The 14,259-nt window shown below is 44.8% G+C and overlaps 1 protein-coding gene across 1 annotated transcript; it reads right to left on the bottom strand.

Moving 5' to 3' along the window:
• Positions 1-8,465: 8,465 nt before the first annotated feature.
• LOC146008709 (E3 ubiquitin/ISG15 ligase TRIM25-like) lies at positions 8,466-11,144 on the bottom strand. Its single transcript, XM_083148288.1, has one exon. The coding sequence runs from the start codon at positions 10,776-10,778 to the stop codon at positions 9,198-9,200; it is 1,581 nt and encodes a 526-aa protein (XP_083004414.1). The 5' UTR covers positions 10,779-11,144; the 3' UTR covers positions 8,466-9,197.
• Between the last annotated feature and the right edge of the window lie 3,115 nt (positions 11,145-14,259).

Below are 14,259 nucleotides of genomic sequence, written 5' to 3'. Positions count from 1 at the left end.
AAACTCGCACATGACCCGCAGGAAAAATTGCACTTTTATGTGTCATAAAATTGCACCATATAACACCACATCGCATCTCTTTATCACACTTTTTGGCCATATATTCTAGTCCCATTAAATAAGCGGTTTACAAGGGTAAAATGCGATTTCAATAAGTGCGTTGTGCGGCGATATGGTGCGATTTTAAAAAGTGCAATAAAATCGCATTCTATTAAATGTCACCCCATTACTCTGCCTACACCGACTTATATCTCTGCTTATCTCAAAATATATTCCCTCCTGACTTCTCCGCTCTGCACAAGATCTGCGTCTCACTCATCCACACTCATTACTCGCTCCCACTTACACTTGCAGAATTTTTGTCAGGCTGCACCCATCCTATGGAATGCCCTTCCACGCACATTAAGACTCTCCTCTAGCCTCCAAACTTTCAAGCATTCTCTGAAAACTCAACTCTTATCAAGCTTATCATGTTCCGGAACCCCAGACAACCCCCAGTAGCATTCATATCTAATTGCATCCCATCAGGACTTCCATGCTATAGATTCCTATCCTCATGTATCCCTCCTATTATCTCTATAGATTGTAAGCTTGTGAGCAGGGCCCTCCTACCTCTATGTCGGTTTATTTCTACCCAGTTTGTTTAATCACTATTGTTTCAAGTACAACAGAATATGCTGCGTTATATAATAAACTATAAATAATAATAATAAATCCAATAAAACAGGCTAAACACCGCTGATCTATACAGTAGTTTCTGTGGACTGCATGGGCTAGGAAGCAGAATCATAGCTACACCTAGTGGCAGAATTATGAACATTACAATGGATTATTATTATTATGTAGTGTTCATTTTTATTGACATATTTTGGTTTCCAGGACATGGCCAGAATAAAATAATGTTATGTTTAAACATACTTTGGGGTTCTGTAATAAACCTTTAGCCACCACTGAGACTTTGAAAGCACAATAAAAGGTGTATACAGTCTGTCCAATTAGCCCGTTTTCTCCATCGGATGATAGAGCCACAGTTTGACTGATAGGAAGCTGGTGTCTAGGGGTAGAAACTGACTGTTTTCTGGGGGTGTTAAAAAAAAATGCAGGCTCAGACCTAATCACATTTGCACAGATAGCAAAGTCTCTTTGATGTTTTTGGAATTGTGAATGGATTTCTCCTCACAGTTCAGTGTGAATACTCCACAATTAGCGATCCATGCTGAATTCGGCCCATAGTATACAAAGTTCCATACTTGCCTTCTTTTGAAAACTAGTTTCAGGGAGATTATAGTTGGAAATAGAATTTTGCACAGCACCCCATTGAGGGGGCGTGTCATGCTCCACCCAAAGGGTGTGTCTAGCTCCATATATGGGGAAGATTGTGAAAAGAGATTGTGAATGTGGCACCTAGAAGCGTGGGTGTGTACTGCTACATCTGAGAGGAATCTTGTAAAATGACTTATATCCAAATGTAGATGAGCCCCAAAACAGTTAGTAAGAGATACTGTACTTGGTAAAGTGCTGGGAAATGGCGCTGATGATTCAGTGTAAATGTATCTATCTCTCATTCCTTTTTTTCTCCAAAAATGTAACAGTGTTATGTGGGCTAGGTGACATGCGGGAGATTGCTAGACTAATGAGGGAGAGAGGGAGATTTCTGCTATTTCAGGGAGTCTCCTGCAGAAAGCAGGAGGGTAGGCAACTATGCAAAGTTCTTGTATACTATAATTTCTGCTTGTTGCAGATATCGATATTATGTTATTTATATGCCCTTATTGTGACTATAGGGCCTGATTCAGGCCAGTTCACTAGGCTGTACACGAACACATCAGGCCGAACTGAGGAGAAATCATTCAATAGTCAGCTCTTAAAAGCAAAGAGCCTCTCCCAGCATTTGCTCTGGTCCATGGGCAATGACATCCGCTGCCAGAGACCAGGAGACCAGGAGAGACCAATAAGCAACTCTATTTGGAAATTCCTGGGTCGTTAATATTGGGTAAGAGTTGTTTCAAGCACAGCTCACAGGAAAAGACTGGCAAAAACCCTGCTTGCGACCAGGTTAAATATCCCAGGTCACTTTACCAGGAAGTTTTTTTTGTCTTGTAGTTGTTTTCCCGGACAAAAATCCTGGGTATGTGCACGTTCATGTGAAAAAAAAGGGTATTAGTAAATAAATTCCATACACTTTTAATTAATTAAATTATGCTTACCTGTCATCCTTAGGATCCGTTATGTGGTGGTGGTGTTAGACAGGGTTGTATCCACATATTTTATGATTGTAAGCCACCAACACTAATTTTATAAACTTGTTTACTAATAAATTTGACTTGGACCTGAACACCAACCCATGGCACTCCTGCAAGTGCACCAAGGCACCCAGTATGAAATCACTATTGTAGTGTATTAGTGAAGATGGCCCTTGCTTCTCTATGTGAATGATAGGGAGGATAAGATAAGGTTAACATTTTAGATGTTTAACCCTTTGAGTGACAATATCTCAGTGAGAGATGCGCAACATATCCACTAAGAATGCCAGCGTCACTGTTATATCACTTCAAATAAAAAAATGTTGTGTAAAAAAAAAAACCTTATATTTCCTATATAAGGTGAACAATAAAGGACATTATGATGACTAAAAATGTTTGTTATGCAATTTTCACACCTATTTTGACAAATTCACTTGACCCTGGCCCAGTGTTAAATCTAACACAATTATACCCCTTTTACACTGCCCGAAAAATCCGGGTCAGCGGCGGGTCAGACCCGGATCTTCGTCGGTGTAAATCCCTAACGCCGTGTCCCTTTACACGGGACTTCTACCCAGGTCCTGACCTGGGTAGAACACGGCTAGGACCTGGGTAGAGGGCGGTGTAAATGGGAACGCCGGGTCGGACGACCCGGCTCCGATTTACATGAATGGGGAACGTCCAACCTGCGGACCGTAGCGTCCGCAGGTTGGACGGATTGTCAGTCTGACACTGACAGCCGGCGCTGCTGTCTGCTATAATCTGCAGAAAGCAGCGGCGGCGGGGGAGGGAGGTGAATGGATGCCTGTGTGCGGCATCCATTCACCTCCTGTCCAATGGCGGGGGGTGCGCGCGGGGACTGGGGGCAGCCTAGCAGCTTACCTTAGTGCTGGGCTGCCCCCAGCAGCGTTCCGGGTACGGCGGCGTCGATCGGCGCTTGAAGATGACATTGCGCTGTCATCTTCAAGCGCCAGGAAGGGGCGGGAGGGGGCTGTGGGCGTTTAAGCCCGTCCGGTGTAAATGCCCCTAAACACCGGGTCGCACCCGGCTTCAACCAGGGTCCAAAAAGCCGGGTGCGACCCGGCGTTTTGGTCTAAAAGGGGTATTAATCAGAAACTTTGGTTTGTCCATTTCTTTTATTGTGTTAGTGAGAACAGGGCTGTACTGTATTTGATATGATTGTGAGGAGAGGAAACAGTTCATTAGACGATGCAAAATTAAGTAATCATCATTCCAATTTCCTTTGAACTCTCATACAATACCATATATGGTCTAATTCAGACTTGGCCGCTAATGTTAGAATTTGCAGTAGACTGTGAGGAAAAGCCACCACTCAGACAGAAAGAGAAAACGCCCCTTGCTAAATCGTCAGATAATTGCAAAAGGCTCGCTAATCGCTATCCATTTGCAAATCTATGGCAAAAAAATGAAACAGTTTCTGCCATCTGTGCATTTGTGAGTAAGTCAGAGGCTTTCACTAATCAGTATCTGAGACAGGGTGGAACTTAAGTGGTCATCGCCGATGTCACAGACCTTCATCAAAAACACCGGGGAACGCCCGTGTTTTTTTCCACCACACCCACAAAATGGCAGGTTGCCACCCCCAAATGAAAGCTTTCTGTCATGCACATTTTCTGTCCCTAATTTTACCTTGCGCATGCGCAATGCACTTGGGACATATATACGCCTGGGGTAGTAATCTCTAGTCTGAGAGAGCTACCAACAGTTCATGTTTTCCAGATCTCCTCACAGATTCACAAGTGTAGTAATTATCTCCACCTGTGGATCTTTTGAAATGTGTTAGTGAGTAATGAGTGCACCTGTGCAGCAGCTAGGTTGTCTGGAAAATGCGAACTGTTGGTAGCTCTCGAGGACTGTAGTTGGCTACCACTGACATACGCAGTTGTTCGATAATAATAATACTCAAGTGTGAAATAGGTCCATAGTTACAAATGACCGAACAATATGTCGTGCATCATTTGGTAGTTTGTAAAAAGGGCCTCCGACAGTTCCTTATATTGGCAACTGATATATTTGTACATGTTAAGTATGTCCCCCCTTGAATGTCCCATTTCTAGCGTAAACAATCCTAAATGGTTCAATCTATCTTCATACCTTAAATTCTCCATTCCCTTTATTAGCTTCTTTGGACTTTTTCCAGTTCTATGATGTCCTTTTTGTAGTGTGGGGCCCAGAATTGTACTCCATATTCTAGATGTGGTCTAACCAATGTTTTTTACAATGGCATAAGATGCTGCAAACGACTGACAGGAACACACTTACTGGATGATGTGAATGATTTGTTGTTTTAATATGTCGGAAAACAACCAATTGTACAAAACATCGTCTAGTAGTGTGTACCCATGTTAAGGTAGCAATTTAAACAATTTAATGTGCCTCCAACTGAAAATCGGTACACACACACAAAGATTAATCTGTCCATTCTGTCTGGTGGTAATAAAAATCTGGAAATATATATCAGCAAATGACAATCAACCTTTCCTTCAAAACAATGGAAAACAGAAAAAAACAATTGCTTGGATACATTTGACATCAGGGGTGACATTCTATGGGATGAGAGTTTTTCGCACGTCAGTTTTTCGCCCATTATCGCACTTTTTTTAAATCGCATTTTTGCCGTGGATTCGCATATTTAATGTGGTGCGTGTTCTGGCAAGAAAAGTGCGATAATGGGCGAATTTTCGGTATGAAAATGTGCGATTTTTAGGCATGAAAATGTGCGAATTTGAGGTTATGTGCGATTTTGTGTTTGTATAAAAAAAAAAAAATTTGCATGGGGTCCCCCCTCCTGAGCATAACCAGCCCCGGGCTCATTGAACTGGTCCTGGTTCCAAAAATACGGGGGACAAAAAATCTGGGGGTCCCCCGTATTTTGAAACCAGCACCGGGCTCCAACAGCCCGCAGTGTCATGCCACAGCCAGGGGACACATTTTACATAAGGTCCCCCGGCCGTACCATGAGCACCGTGGCTGGTCAGCCTTGGACGGGGTACCTGGAGGAGTGGGGACCCCCCCAATAAAGGGGTCCCCCCCCCCCAGGCTTCACCCGTCCAGGGCTGAAGCCCGGGGCTGTCACCGGCGTCCCTGGCCAGTGGACGCCGGCCTGATGGGGTTAAATTTTTCAATCCTAACATTGCTTTATACAGGAGAACTACAAGTACCAGCAGACCTCCCCCGCAGGCTGGGACTTGGAGAACCACAAGTCCTAGCATGCGGGGCATTAATGGGCCCGCTGGGACTTCTAGTTCACCTGTAAAAAGAATGTTTAAAGAAAACACACACACAGAGAAGTAAAACTTTATTACATATACATCCACCCATCTCACTTTTACACCCACATACTCACCGATCCAGGAGCCAGCGCTGGCCTCCCTTCTGCAGAGCCGGCTACCCCCGCACTGACAGCGGGGACAACCGGCTTTCTCCGATGGAGCTAACAGCTACAGGAACACTATTTTATTCTCCCACTACGCCGTAGTGGATAGTAGGGCATGAAATACCGCCTTTCAGCTAAAAAAAAGGTGAAAAACTAATGTTGACCTTTTGACGAGATGCAGTTAAAACCCCGGCGGTCGGGATCCCGGCATTCAGAATCCCGACCGCCGAAATCCCAACACTTTCTCCCTCCGTGGGTGTCCACGACACCCCTGGAGGGAGAATAAATTAGCGTGCCGAGCATAGCGAGGCACCGGGCCCGCTGCGTGGTGAGCGCAGCGAGCCCGCAAGGGGGGCGATCCACGTCCCCCCCTTGTCGGGATTTCGGCAGTCGGGATTTCGGCGGTCGGGATTCCGGCGTCGGGATTTTGAACGCCGGGATCCCGACCGCCGGGATTTCATACTGAATCCATTTTGACTGTAGACCTTCCCATTGTCCACCTAATGCTTGTGTTGACCTTAGCCATGTCGACCTATTTCAGGTCTCAACCTAAACCATGTGCCTTTCCGTGGTTGACTCAATGCCCGTCGACCTAACTAGGGTCAACCTAGTGACCGTGTCCCCTTTGCTTGTTTCTGCTGATGTCCCATAGTGGGGCGAACAAAAATACACACAGACTATACAAGTATGTGACACCTATACCTTAAATACCTAGGCACCTAACCCTAGGTCTCTGCCACCATAATAATTACCACGGTGTCCTATCCCCTGATGCAACTGTCCTTATTTACCATATACTTGTCCTAAATTGACTTGTACTATTAAGGACCCCATATATTACTGCAACTTCTCCAAGAAGAGAAGTCGCAGCCGATTCCCCTCGATATATCGCATGTGATTTCAGCATCTAGGAGCTCCGATCTGATGCACACGGGATGGCACATCGGAGCGGATCTAAAACACATGTGATTTGCCAGATTTCACCCGATTTCTCAGCCCGATGTATCGGAATCTGGGAAAAATTGCATAAGTGTTTGGCCAGCTTGAGTCTTGTAATTTGTTCATTTATGCAATAATAGGCTAGGAAGAACCCTGGTGGCGCCATATAAATAAATGATAATAATAATACTAATAGTAATAAAATACACTTTCAGCACATAGGCTCTCTTTTAGAGATGTGATAGAAAAATACATGGACTTACTGGCATAGCATTTACTTTAATGTTACTAACAAATGTACAAACTCCTCAAAATAAAAATCCATATTGAAACATCCAAAACACTTTTTTAATTGGAAGCAATCATATTAATGCATTTGTGAGGTCTACATCATCAGCTCGGCTGGACGCTGCCATGACTGTTCGGTATTATAAGTAATACCCTGCTGTACATACTGAAAGCAAAAAGATTATAATGCACACATTGCTGCAAGCATGTAAGCTTACTTAAGCTGTGAACACGCATGTCCAATCATCCGGGGATACAATTTAAGCTCGGACTGTTGACACAATATTACTGGAGACCTGGACACAGATTCAACATCCATGCTATGCATACACACCTGTCCAATTTTGCTGCAGATCTCTAATCTGCATCTGCTGTAACCATCTGGATTGTGTGACCATATACACACCTCTAACATAGGGGTTTATTCTAGTTCATTCTTTCTGACAAAATCCTTCTTAGATGGACAAAACCATGTGCACTGCGGGTGGGGCAGATGTAACTTGTGCAGAGAGAATTAGATTTGGGTGGGGTTTTTCTTCAAAGTGAGATCTCTATTGCAGTGTAAAATAAAGCAGTCAGTATTTTCCCTGCACAGAAACAAAATAACTCACCCAAATCTAATTCTCTCTGCACATGTTACATCTGCCCCCCTGCAGTGCACATGGTTTTGTCCATCTAAGAAGGATTTTGTCAGAAAGAATGAACTAGAATAAACCCCATAGTCTGGTGATTGGCGATCTAGTCTTTTGATTTAACGGCAGATTTAAAAAAAAAAAATTGACAAGATTAGATGATCAGGACTGAATGATACCAGAGGTTGTTTGAGGGAACATACTATATCAATGTCTGGCTAACTAGTAGGTCATGGTTGGTTTGGATGAGAATTGGACAAGTGTGTACCCAGCTTTAGTCATTCCAAGCCAGTGGCTTTAGATAAAAGAGACACTTTTTCAAAACTATGGAAGTAAGCATAATACAAGAAAACACAATGCACACTACAACATGACCAAGGGCTAACTATTTTTGGACATATATTTTTAGAAATGGGCTTTTTTCCATCCGGGAAGTACTATCAAAAAAAAAAAAATTCTTCAGCAATAACAAATAAAGTATCTGTTAATAACTTTTATGTGGTCGATTGAAATAGCTTATGGGCCTTATTCAAATCTGATCGCGGTACAAATTTGTTCTCAAAATGGGTAAAACCATGTGCACTGCAGGTGGGGCAGATGTAACATGTGCAGAGAGAGTTACATGTGGGTGGGGTGTGTTGAAACTGAAATCTAAATTGCAGTGTAAAAATAATGCAGCCAGTATTTATCCTGCACAGAAATAAAATAACTCACACAAATGTAACTCTCTCTATACATGTTACATCTGCCCCACCTGCAGTGCACATGGTTTTGCCCATTTTAAGAACAAATTTGTACTGCGATCAGATCTGAATAAGGCCCCTACATACCCTCCAACATGACCCATTCCATTCGGTACACAATGCTCTGTTCCTGGACGTCCCTGGTAATGTATGATTGCCAGCACCTGTGTGGAACTAGGTAATTGAGTTTCAACACAGGTGATGACAATCATACATTACCAGGGACGTCCAGGAACAGAGCATTGTGTACCGAATGGAATGGGTCATGTTGGAGGGTATGCCCCTACATCTGTAACAGACAACCATATCAAGACAGGGTTTCACATGTGAGGTACAGGGAATGGTGGCCTTCTGTATACTTCTTTATATCAGCATGAACCCTTTCACCACAGCATCAGCAAGCCTATACTTTCGTACATATCTCAATTATATGCTGATGTGTTATTTTCCAAAGGTTTGAGTATGGATATAAAGAGGTGTCTGAGTTAAAGCTGGTGCACACATACAGATATTTTCCGCTAACTATTGTATTACATTTATCCACATCATCATATAAGGAATTCCAAAGACAGCAGTTTGGTTTTAGTTGACCCAAAAGTGAAGTAAAACTGCCAGATAATTATAGAACAGCTGGATCCACAAATTGACCTTAGTATAGGGGATCATTGCTGTGTGTGTGCAATTTATTTCTTAGCAATAAGCAGACATTATTGGGAAGGAATTTGGTTCAGGGTGATGTGCCACCAGGGATCATCCCATTACCATGTAATATAGTTGGATGTTTTTGCAAATTTCCTTGCATGGGGGGAAATGTAAGCAAATAATGGTAACAGAGTGCCTTTGCCCAACCATGTTGCAGCACTCATTACTCAATTACCCCCCCCCCCCCCCCCATACAGTCATTCAGGGATGAAATAACCTTTTTCATAGTCCAAATACCCATTGATAATCTTTCCTAGCTCTTAATTCTTACTGAGTCTCCCCATACATAAAAGACAGCATGGAGGGGCTCAGTGAAAATGGCAGTGAATGTGTGCAAGTGTCTAATAGGCCCTCGTATTTCATAAAAGGACAACTGTCCAGCTTCATAATCCAGATATATTCTGAAACTTTGACAGGAAATATAGTGAGATAATTGGCCTACATCACTGGAATGTATCACTGAGTATTCATTGTTAAATTTACACAGACCCCATGACTTGTTATTATTTCCAATATAAGACTGAACTCCTTTTCTGTCTATACTGGCATAGCACATTCCTACCATCCAATCTCCTGACTCACTAGTCTCCACTTCCCAGTAATGTCTTCCTGAGGAAAAACTCCTGGTGCTTAAAACCTGACAATACTGAAATCTCTCTGGGGTTTCTGGGCGGTACTGGTTTAATTCCGACCAAGATATGGTTTTTAAGTCACCGGATACAGCTACATAATTACCAGCTGTGTTTAGATCGAGTAATATGTCCAGCGATTCTGACACATAGATCCCTCTCTTTACACCAGTCATTATATCAGATAAACCAGCATGTAACGTCACTGAGACAAGACCCTCATCCAGATCACCTACATTATGAACCTTTTTATCATCTCTCTCCCTGTCCTCATTATCTCCCTCCTCAATATCACGCAATTCACCTCTGTAGGATTCCTGGTCATGTAAAATAGTTACTGGATCAGTCAGGTGACACAACTCCTCAATGTGACGCATCTTCCTGAACAGCTCATCTTTTTTTATCTCCAGCTGCTGAATTAGATCAGAGACTGTAAATGAAACCTGCTCTTCCCAACTGTAGATCTCATTCAGGACTCTCTTCTCAAGGATGTATAGCTGTTCTCTAATGTCCTTAAAAACAACATTGACTTGCTTTGTCACACGAGCTGCTTTTTCTTGCACATCTGTCCTCCACTTATGCAAACTCCTGACTCTTTTCTCAGTCCTTTTTTTCTTGACGGTCAACTTCTCCAGTACATTTCTTAACTTATCTCTCTTTTTCTCAAAAGCTGTATTTAAAGGTTCCACAAAGTGTCCCATGTGCTCGCCAAAAGCAATACAAGACACACAAATGCACACACCATCCTTAGAGCAGTAATATTCCAGGATCTTCTTGTGGACGGAGCATTTCATGTTGCCCAGGGATGTGGTGGGATCGGATAAGACGTGTTCTGCTGACTTGCTGTGTACTCTCAAGTGATTCTCGCACAGAGAAGCCTCACACATCAGACAGGATTTAACGGCAGGTACAGGAGAATGAATACAGTAAGTACAGAAGATCCCTGCAGTGTCATATTCTGACTGGGAAGAGAATAAGCATTGTGCTGTGTTACAGAGATGTATGCTCTTCTGCAGTGTTGGTCTCTCCTGAAATCTTTTCTTGCAATCAGGACAGGAATAAACTCCAGACGCTCCCTGTGTGTCCAGCACATCATCAATACAGACCTGGCAGAAGTTGTGGCCACATGTCAGTGTGACGGGATCTGTATAATTATTCAGACAGATGGAGCAGTTCTGTCCCTCTTTGAAGTCAGCAGACGCCATAATTAAAATCAGGAAGTGTCTTTTAGCGTGGAAAATCCAGTTTGATCAGCAATATTTGTTCCAACCACTAAGGAGAATGTTAATTTATCATTTATCCTAACTTTTTGATTTTTAATTAGATATTCCAGAAAAACACAGCATGTTTTCCCTGCGGCTGTCGTCTGCAGAACTGAATGCACAAGCCGTACCTTTTTTTTTTTTCTGTCTCTCTCTCTCTGAGAACGGAACACCAGACTGTCAGCTGCGTTGAATATGGAGCTGTTGCCAGCAGAGTGCGCCATCTTGTGTAAACACAACAGATGACAGGGAGCTTCATTTATAAAAAATGAGTTTCTTTACCATCTGTTTTTGTACACCGTGGGCCTTATACTAGTTCACTCTTTCTGACAAAATTCTTCTTAGATGGACAAAATCATGTGCACTGCAGGGGGGCAGATGTAAAATGTGCAGAGAGAATTAGATTTGGGTGAGTTATTTTGTTTCTGTGCAGTGTAAATACGGGCTGCTTTAATTTTACACTGCAATATAGATCTCACTTTGAAGTAAAACCCCACCCAAATCTAATTCTCTCTGCACAAGTAACATCTGCCCCATCTGCAGTGCACATGGTTTTGTCCATCTAAGAAGGAATTTGTCAGAAAGAGTGAACCAAAATAATCCCCTGCTATACTAAATAGGAGAGGCATTGGAATGAAATGCTTCTTAGTGCATATACAACTTTTTTTTTTTTTCAACTCTGTGTATGAACTAAGCTGATATATTGAACCATAATTTATTTGACACATTTAAGAAGATTTCTCGTGATGATAATCTTCCTGTGATGGAAGACAAAGGGCTGAATTTATTTCATTTAAAATGAAAATGTAGCAACCAAAAAAGATATTGGGCCAGATAAAATGGAGAGTGATTAAACAGCCAGCCAATCAGCTCCTGTATGACATTTTTTAAATACAGTCTGTGACATGGCAGGTAGGAGCTGATTGGCTGGCTGTTTATCACTCTCCATTTTATCACTTTTGAAGCTTAGAGAATCTGGCCCTCTGTCTTTCATTTTCTATAATGTAATAGAGACATTATGGACAGAATGCGATTGGTCACTATGAGAAACATCACCATTTTTAAAAACTTTATAAGAGAAATTGTACTCTTGAAGATGGGTACACCTGGGTTAAGCGCCTCATCCACCATCATGTTGACAGAATGAGCTCTTAGGTAAGCATACACAGGGCCTTATTCTGGTTGAGTTGGATGGTTCCGAATGCGGACGGATGGCCGACGGTTGGTGTTTGCGCATGTGCAGAGGCTTATCTGCGCATGTGCGAACGCCGCGCACGTCCGAAAACGGCGTGAATTCTGTGCAGAAAACGATCGGTTGTAGCAATCCGAACAGGGGATGGAGAGGGGCATGACAGGCTATTTGGGCTCATTACCATATGTGTACGCCCCGCGTTTCATGGGCGTTCCCATGAAAACGCTGGGCGTACGTATGATAATGCGGCCGTGACGCACGTGTGGGGGGCGGACATATGGCATATCCGGATGCCTGCTGTCCGCCCATATCCCTGCTTTTGCACGGAGAAATGCCCAAGTGGTCTGGAGCACTTGGTGCTGCCTGACCACTCGGTCCAGAATTCGATGGTCGGCGACCATCGGAGGATGGGGGAGGTTCCCACAGATGGAGGAGGTGTGCACATGAAAAATCCGCTCGCGGTCCGTTCGGTCGGCATCTTACCGCATTAGGACGGTGTGAGTGATCCCTACGGAAGGCGGGGCTAAGAACACTCGGTTCCTGTCCGAAAACACGCATCCGACCAAACCAACCAGAATAAGGCCCACAGTTACAAATCAGCTGCTCGGGCCAAGCATCACAAGTGGGTGCCATTTGAATTTGCCCATCAAGCTGTGATGTCAGTCCCTGCACCCAGCACATACACACATCCAGATATGCTAATATATCTGCAAACTATATTGGCATCGGCTGTGCTGTAGGGCTGACACAATATGCAGGTCCTTTAACAAGGGGGTCAATGGGGACACCTTTACTGGGCCCTGAAGTTCAGTGGGCCCCAGGGATTAGGGGTAAATAAAAATCCAGTCCAGGTTTTAGAGCAGCAGCAGCAGCAGCAGCAGCAGCAAGAAAACCTGATTTGATCAAAGGGCAGAGGGTCATTGTTTTTGATGGTGGAATAGCTCCCCAAATGATAGGCTGGGGTGTGGGCTTCAGTAGGGACCTGAACAGTTTGAACTATCCTGTGACACCTGCATGCTGCAATGCTGTAACCAAATTTGCTTATGTTGATTACCTATTAAGCTGTTTTGCCTTCTACAAAATAAAGTCCAAGACTTCATCTTTATCCAGTGTATGTGATTCCCTGTCACATTTGGCGCCCATCGTAGGACGTTGCAAACCACAGGAGCCCTGGTAAGACAGTTACCTGTGTTTAAACCTGGCAAGTTTTGTTGTTTGGTTACACACTGTGCAGCTGCCCTGGGAGCCACGCAGTGGCGGAACTCCCGGAGGCAATGGAGTCATCTGCCGCCGGGCGCCAGCCTTAAAGGGGCCACTGGCTCCATTGCCTCCTGGGAGTCCAGCCAGAGATGCTACAGCCCCTGTAAGACAAAGTGCCCCAGCGCAGTGCCCCACTATTATTTGTATTACACTCGCTGCGCTGCTGTGCAGCAGCTGCAGCAGAAAGAGGCTGAGGAGCTCTGGCGGCTGGTGCTTCCCTCCTCCTCAGTCCCCGTGCGCCGTGTGGAGGCGGAAATGTTGGACGCGTCTGGTCCAGTCCCCGGCGCCACGGAGCAGGAGAGTAGTAGCAGCGCCGGCGGCCGGGCACAGTGAGCAGAGCAGCGGAGGCAGGGAGCAGGACTGAAGCAGCAGCTGAGTGGCCGGGAACGTAGGCGCTGGCGGGAGCAGGTGATTAGCGGCACTGCGGCAGCCAGGGACCATGATAAGGGCAGCGGCAGCCGGGACCACATGAGAAGGCCAGTATCAGGTGAGCAAAGGCCGGTATCAGGTGAGCAAAGGCCGGTATCAGCCAGCAGAGGCCGGCCCCTGTGAGCCACTCACTGCTAGTGGGAACAGATCTGCTTCCTCTTCCTACCTTCTCCTGTACCCCTCTCGACTCACCCTCTGCCACCTCGCCCCATTTCACCAAGTCACCGTGACCTCACCCCCTGTCAGCATGCCCCTCTTCCCCTTCTTGCCTCAGCCCATCTCCTCATCCCACCACCTCGCCCCTTATCACCTCAGCCCATCACCTCGCCCCTTCTCACCTCAGCCTGTCACCTTGACCTTTCTCTTCGCAGCCCGTCACCTCACCCCTTCTCACCGCAGCCCATCACCTTGTCCCTTCTCACCTCAGCCCGTCACCTCGACCCTTCTAACCTCAGCCTGTCGCCTTGACCCTTCTCTTCGCAGCCCATCACCTCACCCCTTCTCACTGTAGCCCGTCACCTCACCCCTTCTCACCGCAGCCCA

The sequence above is a fragment of the Crinia signifera genome, chromosome 6 (genome assembly GCF_055691185.1).
Source record: "Crinia signifera chromosome 6, ASM5569118v1, whole genome shotgun sequence".
Taxonomy (NCBI): domain Eukaryota; kingdom Metazoa; phylum Chordata; class Amphibia; order Anura; family Myobatrachidae; genus Crinia; species Crinia signifera.
Note: the sequence above shows the minus strand (reverse complement) of the source record. Positions and strands in the feature narration are given on the sequence as shown.

Excerpts from the sequence above, each read along its gene's own strand:
- LOC146008709 (XM_083148288.1), bottom strand. The coding sequence starts at position 10,778 with ATGGCGTCTGCTGACTTCAAAGAGGGACAGAACTGCTCCATCTGTCTG.